Raw genomic sequence first — 15,180 nt, 5'->3', positions numbered from 1 at the left:
GGATGCGCTGATGCCCTCTTGGCACATCCTTTAATCGCGTGAGAAGAACGCTCATCTGAACCACCCCTCTACACACGCTTCAACAAGGTTTTGGAGTGCATGTAGAGGGTCGATTCACCTGAAGCAGCCCCAAGAGTTGTTCCATGGTTGTACACATTGCTGCACAGCTTTCAGGCCTACTTGTCTTTATTGCAGTCCTCCTCCAGCTTGCTTCCCAAGGTCAACATCTCCTGTCAGTGGGTAGGATGTGTTTGCATCACAGCACCACCATATTTTCAAACTGTACTTCTTTGGCTTGCTTGGCATGTGTGGCCAGAAGGGACTGCACCTCAGAAACAGCTGCTCATCAACTGTTGGTCAGGCACACCATAGAAAGCCTGTTCATTTGGGGGTAATTCTCTACTCTGTGTCAGATTTTTATTAATAATATAAATATAAGTGGTGAGGGGTCATGCTTGTGGATATATAGTGTACCAGAGGACAGATAAGAGTTTGACAACAAGTACCTTTATGCAGCTGGGGGTTGAAATCCGCCCTAAAATCTGGATGAGGTTTCCATGGAGCTTCATGTATAGGGCCAATGTGCTCAGTCTACCAGATGCTGAGGACAAAAAGCAGGGGAGGGTTGCTCTCATGCCCTACTTAGGGCTGTAGCTCAGTGGAAGGGCATCTGCTTTGCATGCAGAAGGTCCCAGGTTCCTTCCCTGGCATCTCCAGGTGGGGCTGGGAAAGACCCCTGTCCGAACCTTGGAGAGCTGCTGCCAGTCAGTGGAGAGACAATTACTGAGCTAGATGGATCAAGGGCCTGACTCGATAAGGCCGCTTCCTGTGTCCCTGTGAGCTTCTCACTGGCATCAGCCAGGTTGTGGTTGGAACCAGAATCTTGGCTCCCACACAGCATTCCTTGTTGCATATGTAAAGCGGTCATTTCATGCCCTCGGGAAGCAGTTCTACTGTTTCAAGGAGGAGAGGTTGCCAGACGGTAACGCAAACAAATTCTTCACTGGGAGTCAAAAGCAAGGACGGTGCATTTCTCTCCCCATCCCTTCCATGCTCTTTCCCAGTGTAAACTCCTTGCAAGAGTAGGTTTTCATGTGCTGTGAGAAATGTCCAGTGAAAACAAACAAATTGCACTGCTTCTCTTTTGAAGTTTCCCACAGCGTTTGAATTCAACGAGTGCTTTCTGATCACCGTTCTGGACCACCTCTACAGCTGTTTGTTTGGGACATTCCTGTGTAATAGCGAGCAGCAGCGGGTGAAAGAGGTAAAATCCAGATGTTGCTTCCAAATGCTTTGCTCCCAAACCCTCTCCTTTATTGAGACTTTAGAATGAGTGTGAAATGCAAATAGATCTGAGACTCTTGCAATCATGCTATTATTTATCATGGGCTGACATTTAGACTGATGATGCGCTTGCGCAACAAGGCTGCGCATGTGCAAGAAAATCACGTAAGTGCAAAATCCTGATGTGCTCTTGTGCTTTTGCACAAAGGTTCTCCCGATGTTAACAGATGAAGGAAGAGACTGGCCAGCAGGAGGCGCACTGAAGGTTGCGCACCTTGTTGTGCAAAGACGTTTGCCCTAGTGCAACTCCAGTCAGATTTCAGATTTGTGAAGTATAATGAGAGAGAGAGCGCGCGCTGAAATTATTATAAAGAATATTTACAAACAAAAAAAGGTTTTCAAAGCAACTTATGTGGAAAAAGAAATAAGACGTTCCCCCCTTCCCAAAAAGCTCACAATCTTAAAAGAAATATATCAAAAATGAAGGATTCAGTCTGTTTCTATATGACTGCATTTCCCTAGAGCAGTGTTTCAAAACTGTTGAGGCACACTTAGATTAGGTTAGAAATGGAGGTACATGCTGTCCTGGGAGGGATTTTTTCTCTCTTTTTTGCAGGGGCAAAGCCACCACACATATTTTGTTTGCTTTTTTGCCCTCCTGGTGCATTATGGGGCAAGTCAGTAGCAAAGCTGGGAATTTAAACTCCCAGCTTTGCAGCCAACTCTCTCCTTTATGCATCAGGAAGGGGTGCCTCCTTTCCTGTGCATTATGGGGAGAATCAATTGCAAAAGCAGAGAGCTTTCTGCTTTTGCAGCTGACTCTGATTCACCGTGGCACACCAGTGAGTGTCCCGTGGCCCACTGGTTGAGAAATGCTGCCCTAGAGAGCTGCGGTAGCCCTGAATTCCCTGGCTCTATGCTTCATCACTTAATACTTCCATGTAGGTAAAATAAAGCCTTTCCCACTCTTGCTTTTCTTCACAGGGCCTTCCAAAAAAGACGGTGTCGCTGTGGTCCTATATAAACAGCCAGCTTGAAGACTTCACAAATCCTCTGTATGCCAGCTATACTAACCATGTCCTGTATCCTGTGGCTAGCATGCGCCACCTAGAGCTTTGGGTTGGGTACTACATCCGATGGAATCCACGGATGAAACCGCAGGTGAGCTGCTGGTTTTCTTCTGCAGGTAAAGGTAAAGTGTGCCGTCGTCGAGTTGGTGTCGACTCCTGGCGACCACAGGGCCCTGTGGTTGTCTTTGGTAGAATACAGGAGGGGTTTTCCATTGCCATCTCCCACGCAGTATGCAATGATGCCTTTCAGCATCTTCCTATATCGCTGCTGCCTGATATAGGTGTTTCCCATAGTCTAGGAAACATACCAGCAGGGATTTGAACCGGCAACCTCTAGCTTGCTAGTCAAGTCATTTCCCCGCTGCGCCATTAGGTGGCTTGAAAATCAGCACTGTTTCTCTTCTCCCCTTCTGATCTATTTCTTTAATTTGGTGTTGAAGTCACAGTTGCCAGGCTTCCTGTCCTGTTGTAGCTGCACCTCTGCAAGTTCTTTTATGTGTGGTTTTGTGTATTTATGGCACAGCCACATATTTTAATACGAAATATGATGCCAGTATTCTGAAAAGGGTGCAAGGATTTTTTCCTCAGGGCCGTTTTCAGGACTTTCCTTGCAAAACTGAAGACAATTGGTAACCCTTAGTGAAGAACCTAATGTCAGCACCTAACTGATGTGTAAACAGAAGCGGAATTCGGTCACTCACTAGGCCTGTGGTCAAACTCACAATGGCACCCTAACAGTGTAGATCAGGCCTGTTCAACTTAGGCCCCCCAGCTGTTTTTGAACTACGACTCCCATGATCCCCAGCCACAGTGGCCAGTATTTTATTTATTTATTTAACATATTTATTATACCACCCAAAACTTGCATCTGGGTGGTTTACAACAACAATAACAAAAATGACAAGAGAAAAGGTTAAAACACAATAAATGACAACTTTAAAACAATATTTTAAAACAGTTTTAAAACTATTAAAAACAGTATTTTATTAAAAGCCTGGGTGAACAGATGCATCTTTAAAGACTTTTAAAAAGTTGTCAGAGATGGGGAGGCTCTTGGTAGCCAGGGATTATGAGAATTGTACGCCAACATCTGTAGGAGGGCCGAAGTTGAGCAGCCCTGGTATAGATCTTCCTTCTTTCCACATGTGGGGTAGGGGTGTGCACAGAACCAGCTGGCCAGGTTCGGTTTGAGTCCAGACCAGACATTTGGGGTGGGGAGGCCACTGCGCATGCGCAAATGACCTCTGTCATGCCAGGGCTCACAGGGCCATTTACACATGCGTGGCAGCGGTGAAAATGGCCGCCACACTCACTTACAAAGGCCGGAACGGGCCAAATACAAGCATTTTCCCGGACCATGGCAGTGAATTAAGAGGCCGGCAGGGGGAGAGGGAACCTTCGCGGGGACACACACACACACCCGCGGCCTACAGGAAGCCCCCCAAAGGGGTTAGAGGCATTTTGATTTGATTTGATTTTTTTAAAAAAAATTTAAATCCACAAACTTGTCCGGAGGTTCAGGGCAGTCGGTTTGATCCCGAACCTCCGAACCAAACCTTCAAACTTCCGGACCGGTCCACACACCCCTAATGGCGGGGGGGGGGGGCTCAGGCAGAGCCCCTCTGTCCGATGGCTTACTCTGCATTATCACCACACAATTAGCATAAAAGGATCTGGAACTAAGAACTCAAATCACAACCCAACAGATCCAATGATACAATAAATGAAAAAAAAAAAAAGCTTAAGAAATGGAATATATTAACCTTGACTGTATTATAAATCAGTTTCTGAGTATCCCAGAGACATTTTAGGAGTACAGTTGCAAAAGAATCTGGATATATTACATCATAAGAGAAGATTTTGAAGTTCCTTATGAAGAGGATTTATTCCATGTCTTCAAACATTTTTGCAACATGGTTCTGGGGACACAGTGTATGACTATGTGGTTCTTTTTTATTGGATTTTGTTTAGTGTATTTTGTTTCATTAGTATTTTTACATTGTATGATCAATTACTATCACTAATTCTGTATGACTCTGCAATTTATAATACAGTCAAGATTCATTTCTTATGCTTTTTTTTTTTTTTTTTTTTTTGCATGTATTGTATCATTGGATCTGTTGGGTTGAGATTTAATCTGCATTATGCCGTCCCCCCATTTTTAGGAGCACCTCTCCATGCTCCTGTGTCACGTGACTCTGCAACCTGCCACTGAAGCAGAACCTCCCCTCTGGCTTCCCCATTGAATGGATGGTCAGCAGGAAGGGGAAGGAGACAGAGGAGAAGTTGCTCATGAGAGCAAAGTGGTCCGAGCGAAGAAAATGTCCCAGCTGCTCCCCAGAACTCCAGGCACCACAACACATGCAAAAAAAAGTTGTTGGGCCCCCCCAAATAGTTGCATGTCCTCTATAAAGGTCCCTAGTTGGCAACCCTAGGGAGTGACTTCTCTAGAGAAGTTCTCCTGGCTCCCACTCTGATGTCTTTTTAGCATCGGGTGAATACTTTTTTGTTTGCCTGTGCATTCCTGCACAGTAGGGATGTGCAAGAACCTGTTCGGCATTCTATTCTTAGAACGCCGGAGAGGTTTGGAACCCCTGCGTTCAAACCGGTTCGCAGGCAGGGGTGGCTGACCAGAAGTACCGTGCACGTGGCACTTCCGGTCACTTCTGATTAGTAAAACCATGGGGCGGCAAGGAGGTATGCTGCCGCTCCGCCGGACTATTTATCTACAAAGCGCTGGAGGGGAAAGCGCGGCGGCGGGGGGAGTGCCCCCTCCCCGTCCTTAAAGCCACCCCTGCCCCACCATCGGCTCGAGGGAGCCGGTTCTGTGCACATCCCTACTGCACGGGCAAACAGTTTTAATCATGGTTTTTATGGTTGGGCTGGTTTGTGGAATGGCAACACTGCTGCTTCTCAGCATTCATCATTTTAATTCATCATTTTCCTGAATGAGTTCAGTTAGAGCACTTAATTCTTTTCAGTATATGCCATCCCGGGAGCTTTTGCTGAAGGGGGTTCTCATACATTCTCTAAATAAATACATTCATAAAATAAATAAAATCAGTACCCTTTGAAGTGGGCCCCCTCCAGTGTTCCCTCTCACAGGGATTCCCAGATGTTGTTGATTACAATTCCCAGAATCCCCAGCTGCAATGGCTTTTGCTTCCGGATTCTGGGCATTGTAGTCAACAACAGTTGGGAATCCCTGTTAGAGGGAAGACTGGCCCCATCACTTTAATCTGAGATATCTGGAGGTAGAAAGTTGTTATTTCACTGGTCACAGAAGTACACTCTGCACATGTTTGGAATCTTTTGTTGTGACTTCACTTGTTCCAGGGCTTCATTTTTCTTTAATGTTTCCCCCACTTTTTAAATTATTATTATTGCATTTCTATATTGCCAATTATTTTAAAACTTATGGGGGTTATAGCAAAAAAAAACCCCAAAAAAACACACAACCCAATTGAAATTGCAAATAGGTTCTGGGGCCCAAATAGGTAGGACTCAAATTCAGTCCCAGGCATAGTTATCCATCACAAGGCTGAATATGGTACTGGATAGCTTTAAAGGGGCTTAGACACATTCATGGAGGACAGGCCTATCAATGGCTACTAGTCTAATGGCTATAGGCCACCTCCATCCTCGGAGGCACAATGCCTCTGAATACCAGTTGCAGGAGGGCAACAGCAGGAGAAAGGGCCTACCCTCACCTCTTCCCTGTGGGCTTCCCAGAGGCATCTGGTGGGTCACTATAGGAAACAGGATGCAGGACTAGATAGGCCTTGGGCCTGATCCAGCAGGGATGTTCTTATGCTCTTGGTTTACCGTAGGAGCCGGTGCACAATCGTTATAAGGAACTCCTGGCGAAACGGGCGGAGCTTCAGAAGAAAGTGGAGGAGCTCCAGCGAGAAATCACCAACCGTTCCACTCCGTCCTCTGAGAGAGCTGGCTCTCCTGCCCAGTGCGTCACCCCGGTCCAGACTGTTGTGTAACACAGGACAGACTCTGGGTTTATAAAACCCTCCAGAACCGTGTCAAAATGGCAGCTTTTCTCAAAAAGGAAGAGTACAAGAGAAACCTCTCAGTTTAGAAGGCAACATCCTGGAGGAACACTATTTATTATGCTTCATGCCTCCAAGGTATTTTGTTATTATCTATAACACTACAGGAAATGAGAGCTTTTTTTTTTTTTTTTTTTGCTTTTAAAAAAAATTCATTTTAAGGCCTGTTACACAGTTTAACCTCCTTGGGGACTGATTATGAAGGATGGCCTTCCAAGACAAAAGGAGGGCACTTATTTGTTCTGCTCAAGGTATCAAGAGGTCGTTGTTGCTTTGGACTGAAGAATGGTTGTTTTTGGCACTGAAAGCTTACAGACTTCTGGTCACGGGGCCTGAATCCAAAGGCCCCCATGGTGGGGTGCCTAATGCATGCAGCAGGGCTGCAGATCTTCCCTCCAGGGGCGGATCTACCATGTGGTGGCCACGTGCAGCGAATGGGGCTGGGGCCAGGTAGGGATGCCGGATGGGGCGGGGGGAGCTGCGCATCACCTGCTCTTCAGCCTCTCTCCGCCCTTACTGGCGCTATCAAAGAGCCAGCAGGTGGGCTGACGGCGTCACTGCCCAGCAGCAAAGCATACATCAGGCGGTGACATCATTATCCTGTGCGCTGGATCTTTGCCAGTTCCAATGAGGGCAGAGACAGGGAGGCAGGTGGGGCCCATGGAGGGAGGGAGATTGGTGAGGCAGAGGCTAGCAGCGGTGGTGGCCGGAGCAGGTGCCGCCCAAGCATCTAGCCGCCCACGTTGCTGCCCTAGTGCTTTCCTCCCCACTTTCCCAACAAGCTCCTCCCCAAAACGTGAAGGAATTCTGAAGCGCACGGCAACACAGTACAAACGGGTGCAGTCCAGGGGCAGGAAGGAATGGGACCTCCTGGGGTGTGTGCACCCTTATGCACAGCTAAGGTGTTCTTTTGGGTTCTGGCCATTGTCAACAAAGGGCGCTTTTTTGGGGGGGGTCTCTTATAACAGGAAAAAAGGGTTTCTGAAAAAGGGAAACAGAGAAGCCAAATCCTGTCATGTTCAGCATTTAAGGCAGAGACAGACAGAAATCAGCAGTGATCTCCCAGCAAAGATGACCGCCATAGCCCAGTTCAGACTTTATGTTGTATGAGTGTACAGATGTCAGTACCCTTGCGCATGTGGTTGTGTGAATGGCTGTACCTGCATTCATTATAAAAGGGAACCTGGGTACAGGGCCTTCAAATGCATGGTACAGGTAGGAGGTGTACTGCTGCACTTGTATTCAGCATACCGGGTTGTCAGACTGCCAGGGGGATGAGGTGGGCTCCTGGCCCTTCTTGCCCTCCAGGTTGACTGGGTAGGCACAGAAAAGGTCAGTCTCAGGAACGGCCAGGGGAGGAGGTGAGCTTGTCACCTGAGTCCTCCTCCTGGCTTGCTGCATTCAGCCAGTTCCCTCTCCTGGGGAACTGCTGGCTCCCATACTCAGAAGCAGCCCTCATCATTGGCTGCCTTGTCTTTAAATGCCCAAGTTCAGAGCTGACAGGGCTTCAAGCCTACTTCCAGCCCAGCCCCCTTCCTGACTTTGCTACCTGTTTCCTGCCCTGCCCAACCTCACTGTCTCCCTGGAGCTGTTCCCTGCAGCTCCTCCTGCCTTGCCCTCTCAACCCTACTGGGATCCAACCAGCCTGGGCCCTTCACACCCCCGCCGTCCTCTGAAGGGAACGGAGGCCCCACAGGAGGGATGCCACGCCCTCCTCCAGACTCCACAGGGCTACACAGGCCAGCGGCTAACATGGCATCCCAACATGTGTGAATGACTGTACCTGTGTACACTGAACACTCATACGAGCATCCTGTGTGAATGGGGCTGCTGTCTGTGCCACATGGGTACATCTTTGAACAGGCATGAAGCAAGCTTTCTGGGCATGCCTGTTCAAAGGAGACGCTGATGGATGTGGGTACATTGCCATAGGCTTGGCATCGGGAGTTGTCTCCAGTGTTCCCTGTAACAGGGATTCCCAGAAGTTGTTGACTACAACTCCCATAATCCCCAACCAAAGGCCACTGCAGCTGGGGATGATGGGAGCTGTAGTCAGCAACCTCTGAGAACTCCCTATTCCCAGGGAATACTGGTTGGCATCATTGGCCCCTTGCCAAAGCCCACGCAGCTGCCAACCCCGGGGACCCTCCCAGTCCCTGGCTGAAGTGACGGGGGCGAGGAGCAGGAATGGGTGCTGGGCTCTTCTTCTGTGGGCAATACAGATTTGGCCCAGAGTGGGGAAGGCAAGCATGTGGACAGCAATGCCAGAGGCTGTGCCGGCTGAAGACCTCCATGCGCCTGAGGCAGGGTGCCAAATGCCACCCCACACACGCATCCTCCTCTCTATCTTTCCCCCTTTTTTAAAAAAGGGGCGGGCAGGAAAGCATCTTGCTGCCCTGCCGACTCCCCCGTAATCTGCTGCCTGAGGAGACTGCCTCACCTCGCCTCATGGAAGGGCTGTCCCTGAGTGGAGTGGGGGCAAGAAGGGCCCCACTCAGGGATAGGGGCCCCCTGGTGGGATCTTGCCTCCTCTCCCCGCAAAACCCTTGAGCTGGCACTGCATGGCCACCAGCTTTACTGAGGGATTTCTTCGCAGTAAGGAAGCAGCGGGAGCATCCGCAGCATACAGGTGGGCCCCGGCCGACGCCCTGCCATCTGCTGACTTGGAAAGCAATATCAGCCGCTAGCAACATTCATCAGTGTGCCGCCAACAGACCAGTAAATTCCCTTTTGACTTGGAGAATCATACAATGGCTCTGTCTAAAGGTTTGTTCTCCTATCATTTTTATTTTTAAAAAGACAAAGGGAAATTGTTGCAGGTTTTTGAAGCTTTATACTCACGAAGACCCAGGTACTATTAGCTGGCAACGCTGTATAAATATAGTTAACCACATTCTGATGCTAAAGCAATGCCTTATGTAACAGGAATAGAATAGAAATGTCTTATTGTTTGGAAGTGTCTTGAGCAGGGTTTCCACATGGCACCCCTTTGTCCCTTCCCTTTAGACAATCACAGAGTTGGAGGAGGTTTTAGAGGCCATCTTGTCTAGCCCCTGTGCTTGACGCAGAAAGACCAGGGTGAGAATATCTGCAACAGATGGTTTTCCCAGCCTCTGAAGACCTTCAGTGAGGGCGAGCCTAGCCCTCTTACTAGGTGAATATAGCTCTTGTCAAAATGCTCTTATCTTTAAGAAGTTTCTCCGAATATTCAGTCCAGATCTACCCTCCTATATCTCAAGCCCATTAGATTTTGCCATGCCCTCTGGGACAGCAAAGAACAAGCTTTGCCCTCTTCTTATATTAACAGCCCTTCAGCTGTTTGAAGAGTGCTTCGTGTCTCTCTTTAGTCTTCTCTTCTCCAAGCTAACCATGCCCATTCTTTCCATCTTTCCTTGCTGGGCTTGTTTTCAAGACCCCTCATCATTTTTGTTGCCCTTCTTTGAATCCGTTCCAGTTTGTCTGCATCCTTATAATGCAGCAACCAGAACTGGACACAGTTTTACAGATGAGGTCTGACTAGAGTAGAAATGAAACTGAACTATTACTTCTTGTGACTTGGAAACGAATGGTAATCACATTAGCCCTTTTTGCAGCTTTAGCATGCTGGCAGCTCAAATGCAGCTTGTGATTGCCTGCAAGTTCCAAGCTCCTCTTTACATGTGCTACTGCCCAGTCTGGTGTCTCCCCACCCTACACCTATGAATTTTATTTATTTATTTTGGGGCGCAGGCCCAGTTTTCCATTCAGTGAAGGACATTTTGGATTTTATTCTCATCTTCTCAGGTGTTAATTATCTTGCAGATCTGATGGGAATTCCCCCCACCCCATCTAAGTCATTGATAAAAATGCTAAAGAATAACACGCCCAGGACAGAACCCTCCGACACCCCTCTTGAAACTTCTCCCAAGTTTGATGAGGAGCCATTGATGAGCACTCTCTGAATATGGTTTCCTGACCCATCTGACAATATTATAAGCCAGCCCATATCTGACTAACTTGTTAACCAAAATATCTTGGGGAACTTTGTCAAATGCTTTGCTGAAATAATGATAAATCACATCCACAGCATCCCCTCAATCCACTAAGCTCATTACCCAACTGAAAAAAAGAGATTAGTCTGGCAGGATTTATTCTTGACAAATCCATGCTGGCTCGTAATCATCACTCCATTGTTACTGGCGCTGCAGACAATCACATATCTTGGTTTGGTGAAAGTAGCCAAGTTGAGCCAGGGGTATGCCCCCTGGCCAGGTCTCCTGGAAAGGCCCTGGGTGCTGTCGCAGACTGCCTTGCATCACCTCTGTCATTGGTCCCAATGGCAAAGGTGGTGGTGGGGAGGGGTCCTCACCTGGCTGATTAAGAGTGTGGGTTCAAACATAACATGCATCTCAGTGAGAGCAGCACTTGATTTTGCAAGCCAGCTTCAAGTCTTGGTTACACATCTCAGTTTGAGGCCCCGAGTAAACCTCAGGTTTCTGCCTGGCTTGGGCTCACTGTCACAGACAAGTCAGTGACCAACTTTGCAAGTAGATCCTATGTTATGTATGAAAGGCACTCTTGCACAAGAGCACAAATACTTTGGGAGCTTCCCCAGACTCTGGAAGTGCTCTGTTAGAGCACATTGTTGTGCTTCCCAAGCACAGGGAAAGCGCTGAAGGTATCTGCGCTCCTGCACAAGAGCGCTCACACTTCAGAAATGTGGGGACTCGCACATGGGCTGCATGCGTGGTGACTGAAGCACATGCCCAGTGGTAGTCAGGGTGTCAGCTAGAGGCTGACATACCACGCAGCCTGCTGTGCACCCAAGAGAGAGGTGAGCTCACTGGGTGCATAGGACTTACCAGTGCATGGGTGCCTCTACTGATGGTCGCAGAGGCTCCAAGCATCCTGAGTGTTGTATCTGAGCAGCTGTGACCATCATTCAGTGTCCATGCATGCAGCCGATGAGATCGCATTCCTTTTAGGTGCACAGTTGGCTGGTGATATGTAAACCACTTGTCCCTAGACCCCTCAGCTATATTCATCCTTGGTAATCTGTTGTTTCTTCCTTCCTTCCACACGTTTGACTACATTCACCTTTCACTTCCCATAAGAGCAAGAATGTCAGCATTACACCATCACTTTCCCCCAAAGTTCCCACTACTTCAACCTCATTCATCAGTTCTTCCCTACTGTGATCTGCTGATCAGCATCGCTCCTCCCTCCTCCCTTCTGAATGAGGAAGTTGTCTGCAAAGCTGTGGAGAGCCAGCATGGTTCTATGGTTAGTGTGTTGCACTAGATCTGGGGGGGACACCTGTTTTCAAACCCCCACTCAGCCATGAAACTCACTGGGTGTCTCTGGACCAGTTGCTTCTCTCCCAGCCTAACCTACCTCACAGGGTTGTTGTGAGGATAAACATACACGTGTACACTGCTCTGGGCTCCTTGGAGGAAGAATACGAATATGGATATGAAAATGAGGAATATTTTTATACCGGCTTCAACAAAAGTTCCCAGAGTGGTCCACATAGATATAAATAAATAAATGGCTCCCTGTCCCCAAAGGCCTGTCCCCAGTCTAAGACAGAAGCATAAGATAGACACCAGCAACAGCCACTGGAGGGATGCTGTGCTAGAGATGGATAGGGCCAGTTGTCCTCCCCTTGCTAAATAAAGAGAATCACCACTTTTAAAAGGTGCCTCGTTGCACAGTTAGCAGGGGACGGAAGAGTGGGGTATATGTGTAAAAATAATAAATAGATCCTCTAACCTAAGCACTAATAATAGCAATGATCCTCAGTTGCTACAACACTAAGGTCAACACTAGCTAAAGGGCTCCGTCAATCTGTGCCCTCCTTTCCTCCACCTACTAGCTCCCCTCTGGCTTCTGTTGCAACAGTTGGCACATCGAATAGCTACAAGGCTTGACAAGATAGTGATGAATTCCAGCTTTTGTGACTTTGCAAATGGGTAAATATTTATGTTCACTCCCCGACTCCCCACCTCACTAGAGCAACATTATTAGATTTGTGAAGATCTTTTTGCAGGTGAGGAGAGGGGGATACAGTATATGAAAATTAAAGTTGCATTGTGAACTGGTAGCCACATGGTGGCACACGTTTGCTTTCTGACAGTCTCTAATAATACCCTATTTACCTGAATTCAGACTAGATTTTTCCCCCCAAGTCCTTTTGATGTTAGAAATCGGGGGTTGTCTTAAATCCAAAGTCATGTTCCATTTGGGTAAATACAGTATCTAAGGCATTGTTGTGGTGACTTGGAAAGGGGGTGTCCCATTTTTGACAGGTACATCTTTTTTCCAGTCCTGTAGTGCTCAGTGACTATGTGTGCGTGCTTATTTCATGATATATAGACACACACACAATCATAAAGGCTTACCGTTTGAAATAAAGTAGCCTCCGATCTCCATTGCAAGAGACACGCCAATAGCATTGCATTAGAATTTATCTCTGCTGAAAGGCATCAACTGTACAAAACAAACAAATATTGAGTTGGTTCAATATGACAAGGCATTCTGGGCACACAGGTAGGACAAACCAGAGTGCTGGGAGCAAAAGGTCACCGTGTGTTGCCTGTTAAACATTGACTAGTGAATTCGGACTCCATATAGATATTGGTAACTTTGACTTACATACTGTGTAGCATTCTGCCAGCGTTCTGGGCACTGCAGGAACTGCTGCATGCTCATAGCACAGTGTGTACACAGCTGTGCAATAGCACTCGTGCACCAAAGCAGGGAATTACACAAACCTAGTTCAGCAATGGATGTCCATCAGGTATAATGGCCATCCATCACACAACAGTGTGTTGCTGCACCAGAGGTATCTAGGGGGCCACTGTGTGAAACAAAATGCTGGACTAGATAGACCTCAGGCCTGATCCAGCAAGGCTGTTTTTATGTTCTTAACTGCCTTTGCTCAATTCCAGTGTTTGTTGAAAAATGCACTCGAGCAACTGTGTAAACACTTTTTAAAGACGTGATGGGAGGCGGCACATCATGTCAACCAGTAGTTATGATCTATTTATTGTGGCTGGGGGTGATGGGAGTTGTAGTTCAATAGCTGGAGAGCCAAGATTGCCTACCCCCTGCTCTCTAGCGCATCTGTCTGTAGAACTGGACACCAATTGCCCAGACATTGCATCTTATTTGAGGTCATGGTCTTGGCAGACAAGCTGAGCTGTCTGCAGCCATTCATACTCTACTGAAGTGTAATATAATTCTGTTCCCTTATGTTACCCACGGCAGTGTTTTTAATACTTGGAAACTAAGCGCACAATTTGTGTGAGTGTGTGAAGTGGTGCTGTTGCAGAGAATTGTATTGATGGCTTGGACAGGGCGAGCGAGGCTTGGTCTACGCATGCAGCAGAACGAGATGAAAGAGTGGACTGCATCACTTCCAGTTGCAGGTGGGGAGAATGCCATTTTTTTAATGCTCCCGCATATAAAAACTCCCTATGTTAAAGGGGAAAAGAAAAACCACTAGCACAGCAACTCTAGCCTAAGCGAACCCCACTAGCTTTCTCCTTGCAGATAATGTTTCATAGAATAATTCAAACACGTGACCTCTCACTTGCCACATGTAGTGGCACTCTCTGTTCTACCATTTTGTTCCATGTGTAGGCCAAGCCCAACTCAGCAGCCCTCTTTGCTATATGAACATTGACCTGAAAGTTGCTTTTTCTTTATATTATTATGTGTTTTTTAACACGATTGATTGTATCGTTTCAAGTAAAGAAACATAAATGGAATACCAAAACATTCTCTGCTATTTTCTCGCTTGGGTCAATATTTTGCCAGTTTATGAGACCAAGGATAATTGGAAAGTAGAAGTGTGTATCTATGTGGTCAGTTGGCTGGAGTAGATAACCCTCACAGCTACTGTTAAGCCACCAATCTGTCCCTTTGATAAAGATTCAGACAATCTTCTGTTTAAAAAAATATTTATTGCATATATAGTCCCCACATATGGAGCTCCTGGTAGCTAGAGACTGAACCTGGAGCCATCAACATGCAAAGCTGATACTCTGTCCACTTCCACTGAGCTACAGCCCCATCTGGTTACATTTGTCTGGGAAAGAGGACAGTCTTTTTATTACTGGCTCAATATCTCCTTGACACTGTCAAGATGTTTCCGTTTCATCACTGTGCTGGCTGCCTACAGAAGCTTCACTGCACACAGTGGATACCATGTTTAATTGCTCTTTAGGAGGAAAAATAATTAGGTAAGTGGTGCAACCATCAGCAGTTCCATATTTAGTGGAACTTTAGCCATTTAGCTACTGAGATGCGGGATAATGGGTGCTGTAATCCAACATCATCGTGGCACCCAGGTTTGAGAACCCTTCTCCTGTACCTTTAACAGCAGCCTGAAGCTTTCCCCACCACTCTCCGTGCCAGGAAAACCTTCACTTGCTGCATTCCTGCATGTCAGGCTTGTGTTAAAGCTACAGCAGGAGGGCCAGTTACACACACCAGCTGCTGGCTCATTCCTTGCTACAAGTTAAGGCTGCCATTTTGTGGTGGGGTGCCCAGCTCTCAATTCTACTGTAGTGGGAGGCAAGGCAGTGGATCCAGAAGGTAACTCCTGCTGCCCAAACTCTCCACGGTCCTGCCTCCTGCCCACACAGACACACCTAAAGATCTCCTCAGGGGTAGTGGCACAAATGCCTTAGCAGGGGGTGTAATGTTCTAGGCCCAGGTTGTGAGGTGGCAATCTTCTACTACAAGTAGCACAGACTGTACTTCATGTCATCTTCAATCCT

The 15,180-nt window shown here is 47.3% G+C and overlaps 1 protein-coding gene across 4 annotated transcripts in view; it reads left to right on the top strand.

Moving 5' to 3' along the window:
* MTMR2 (myotubularin related protein 2) overlaps window positions 1-14,174 on the top strand; it is a 73,365-nt gene extending 59,191 nt beyond the window's left edge. For 3 of the 4 annotated variants that reach the window (XM_053309827.1, XM_053309830.1, XM_053309829.1), the window contains 3 exons: window positions 1,151-1,264; window positions 2,269-2,445; window positions 6,185-14,174. In XM_053309827.1, coding sequence (XP_053165802.1) covers window positions 1,151-1,264; window positions 2,269-2,445; window positions 6,185-6,346 — 453 coding nt within the window. In that variant the 3' untranslated portion in view covers window positions 6,347-14,174. The remainder of the gene's footprint in view (window positions 1-1,150; window positions 1,265-2,268; window positions 2,446-6,184) is intronic. The other variant, XR_008319514.1, reaches the window with a different exon arrangement.
* Window positions 14,175-15,180: the final 1,006 nt, after the last annotated feature.

The sequence above is a fragment of the Hemicordylus capensis genome, chromosome 3 (assembly GCF_027244095.1).
Source record: "Hemicordylus capensis ecotype Gifberg chromosome 3, rHemCap1.1.pri, whole genome shotgun sequence".
Taxonomy (NCBI): domain Eukaryota; kingdom Metazoa; phylum Chordata; class Lepidosauria; order Squamata; family Cordylidae; genus Hemicordylus; species Hemicordylus capensis.
Note: the sequence above shows the minus strand (reverse complement) of the source record. Positions and strands in the feature narration are given on the sequence as shown.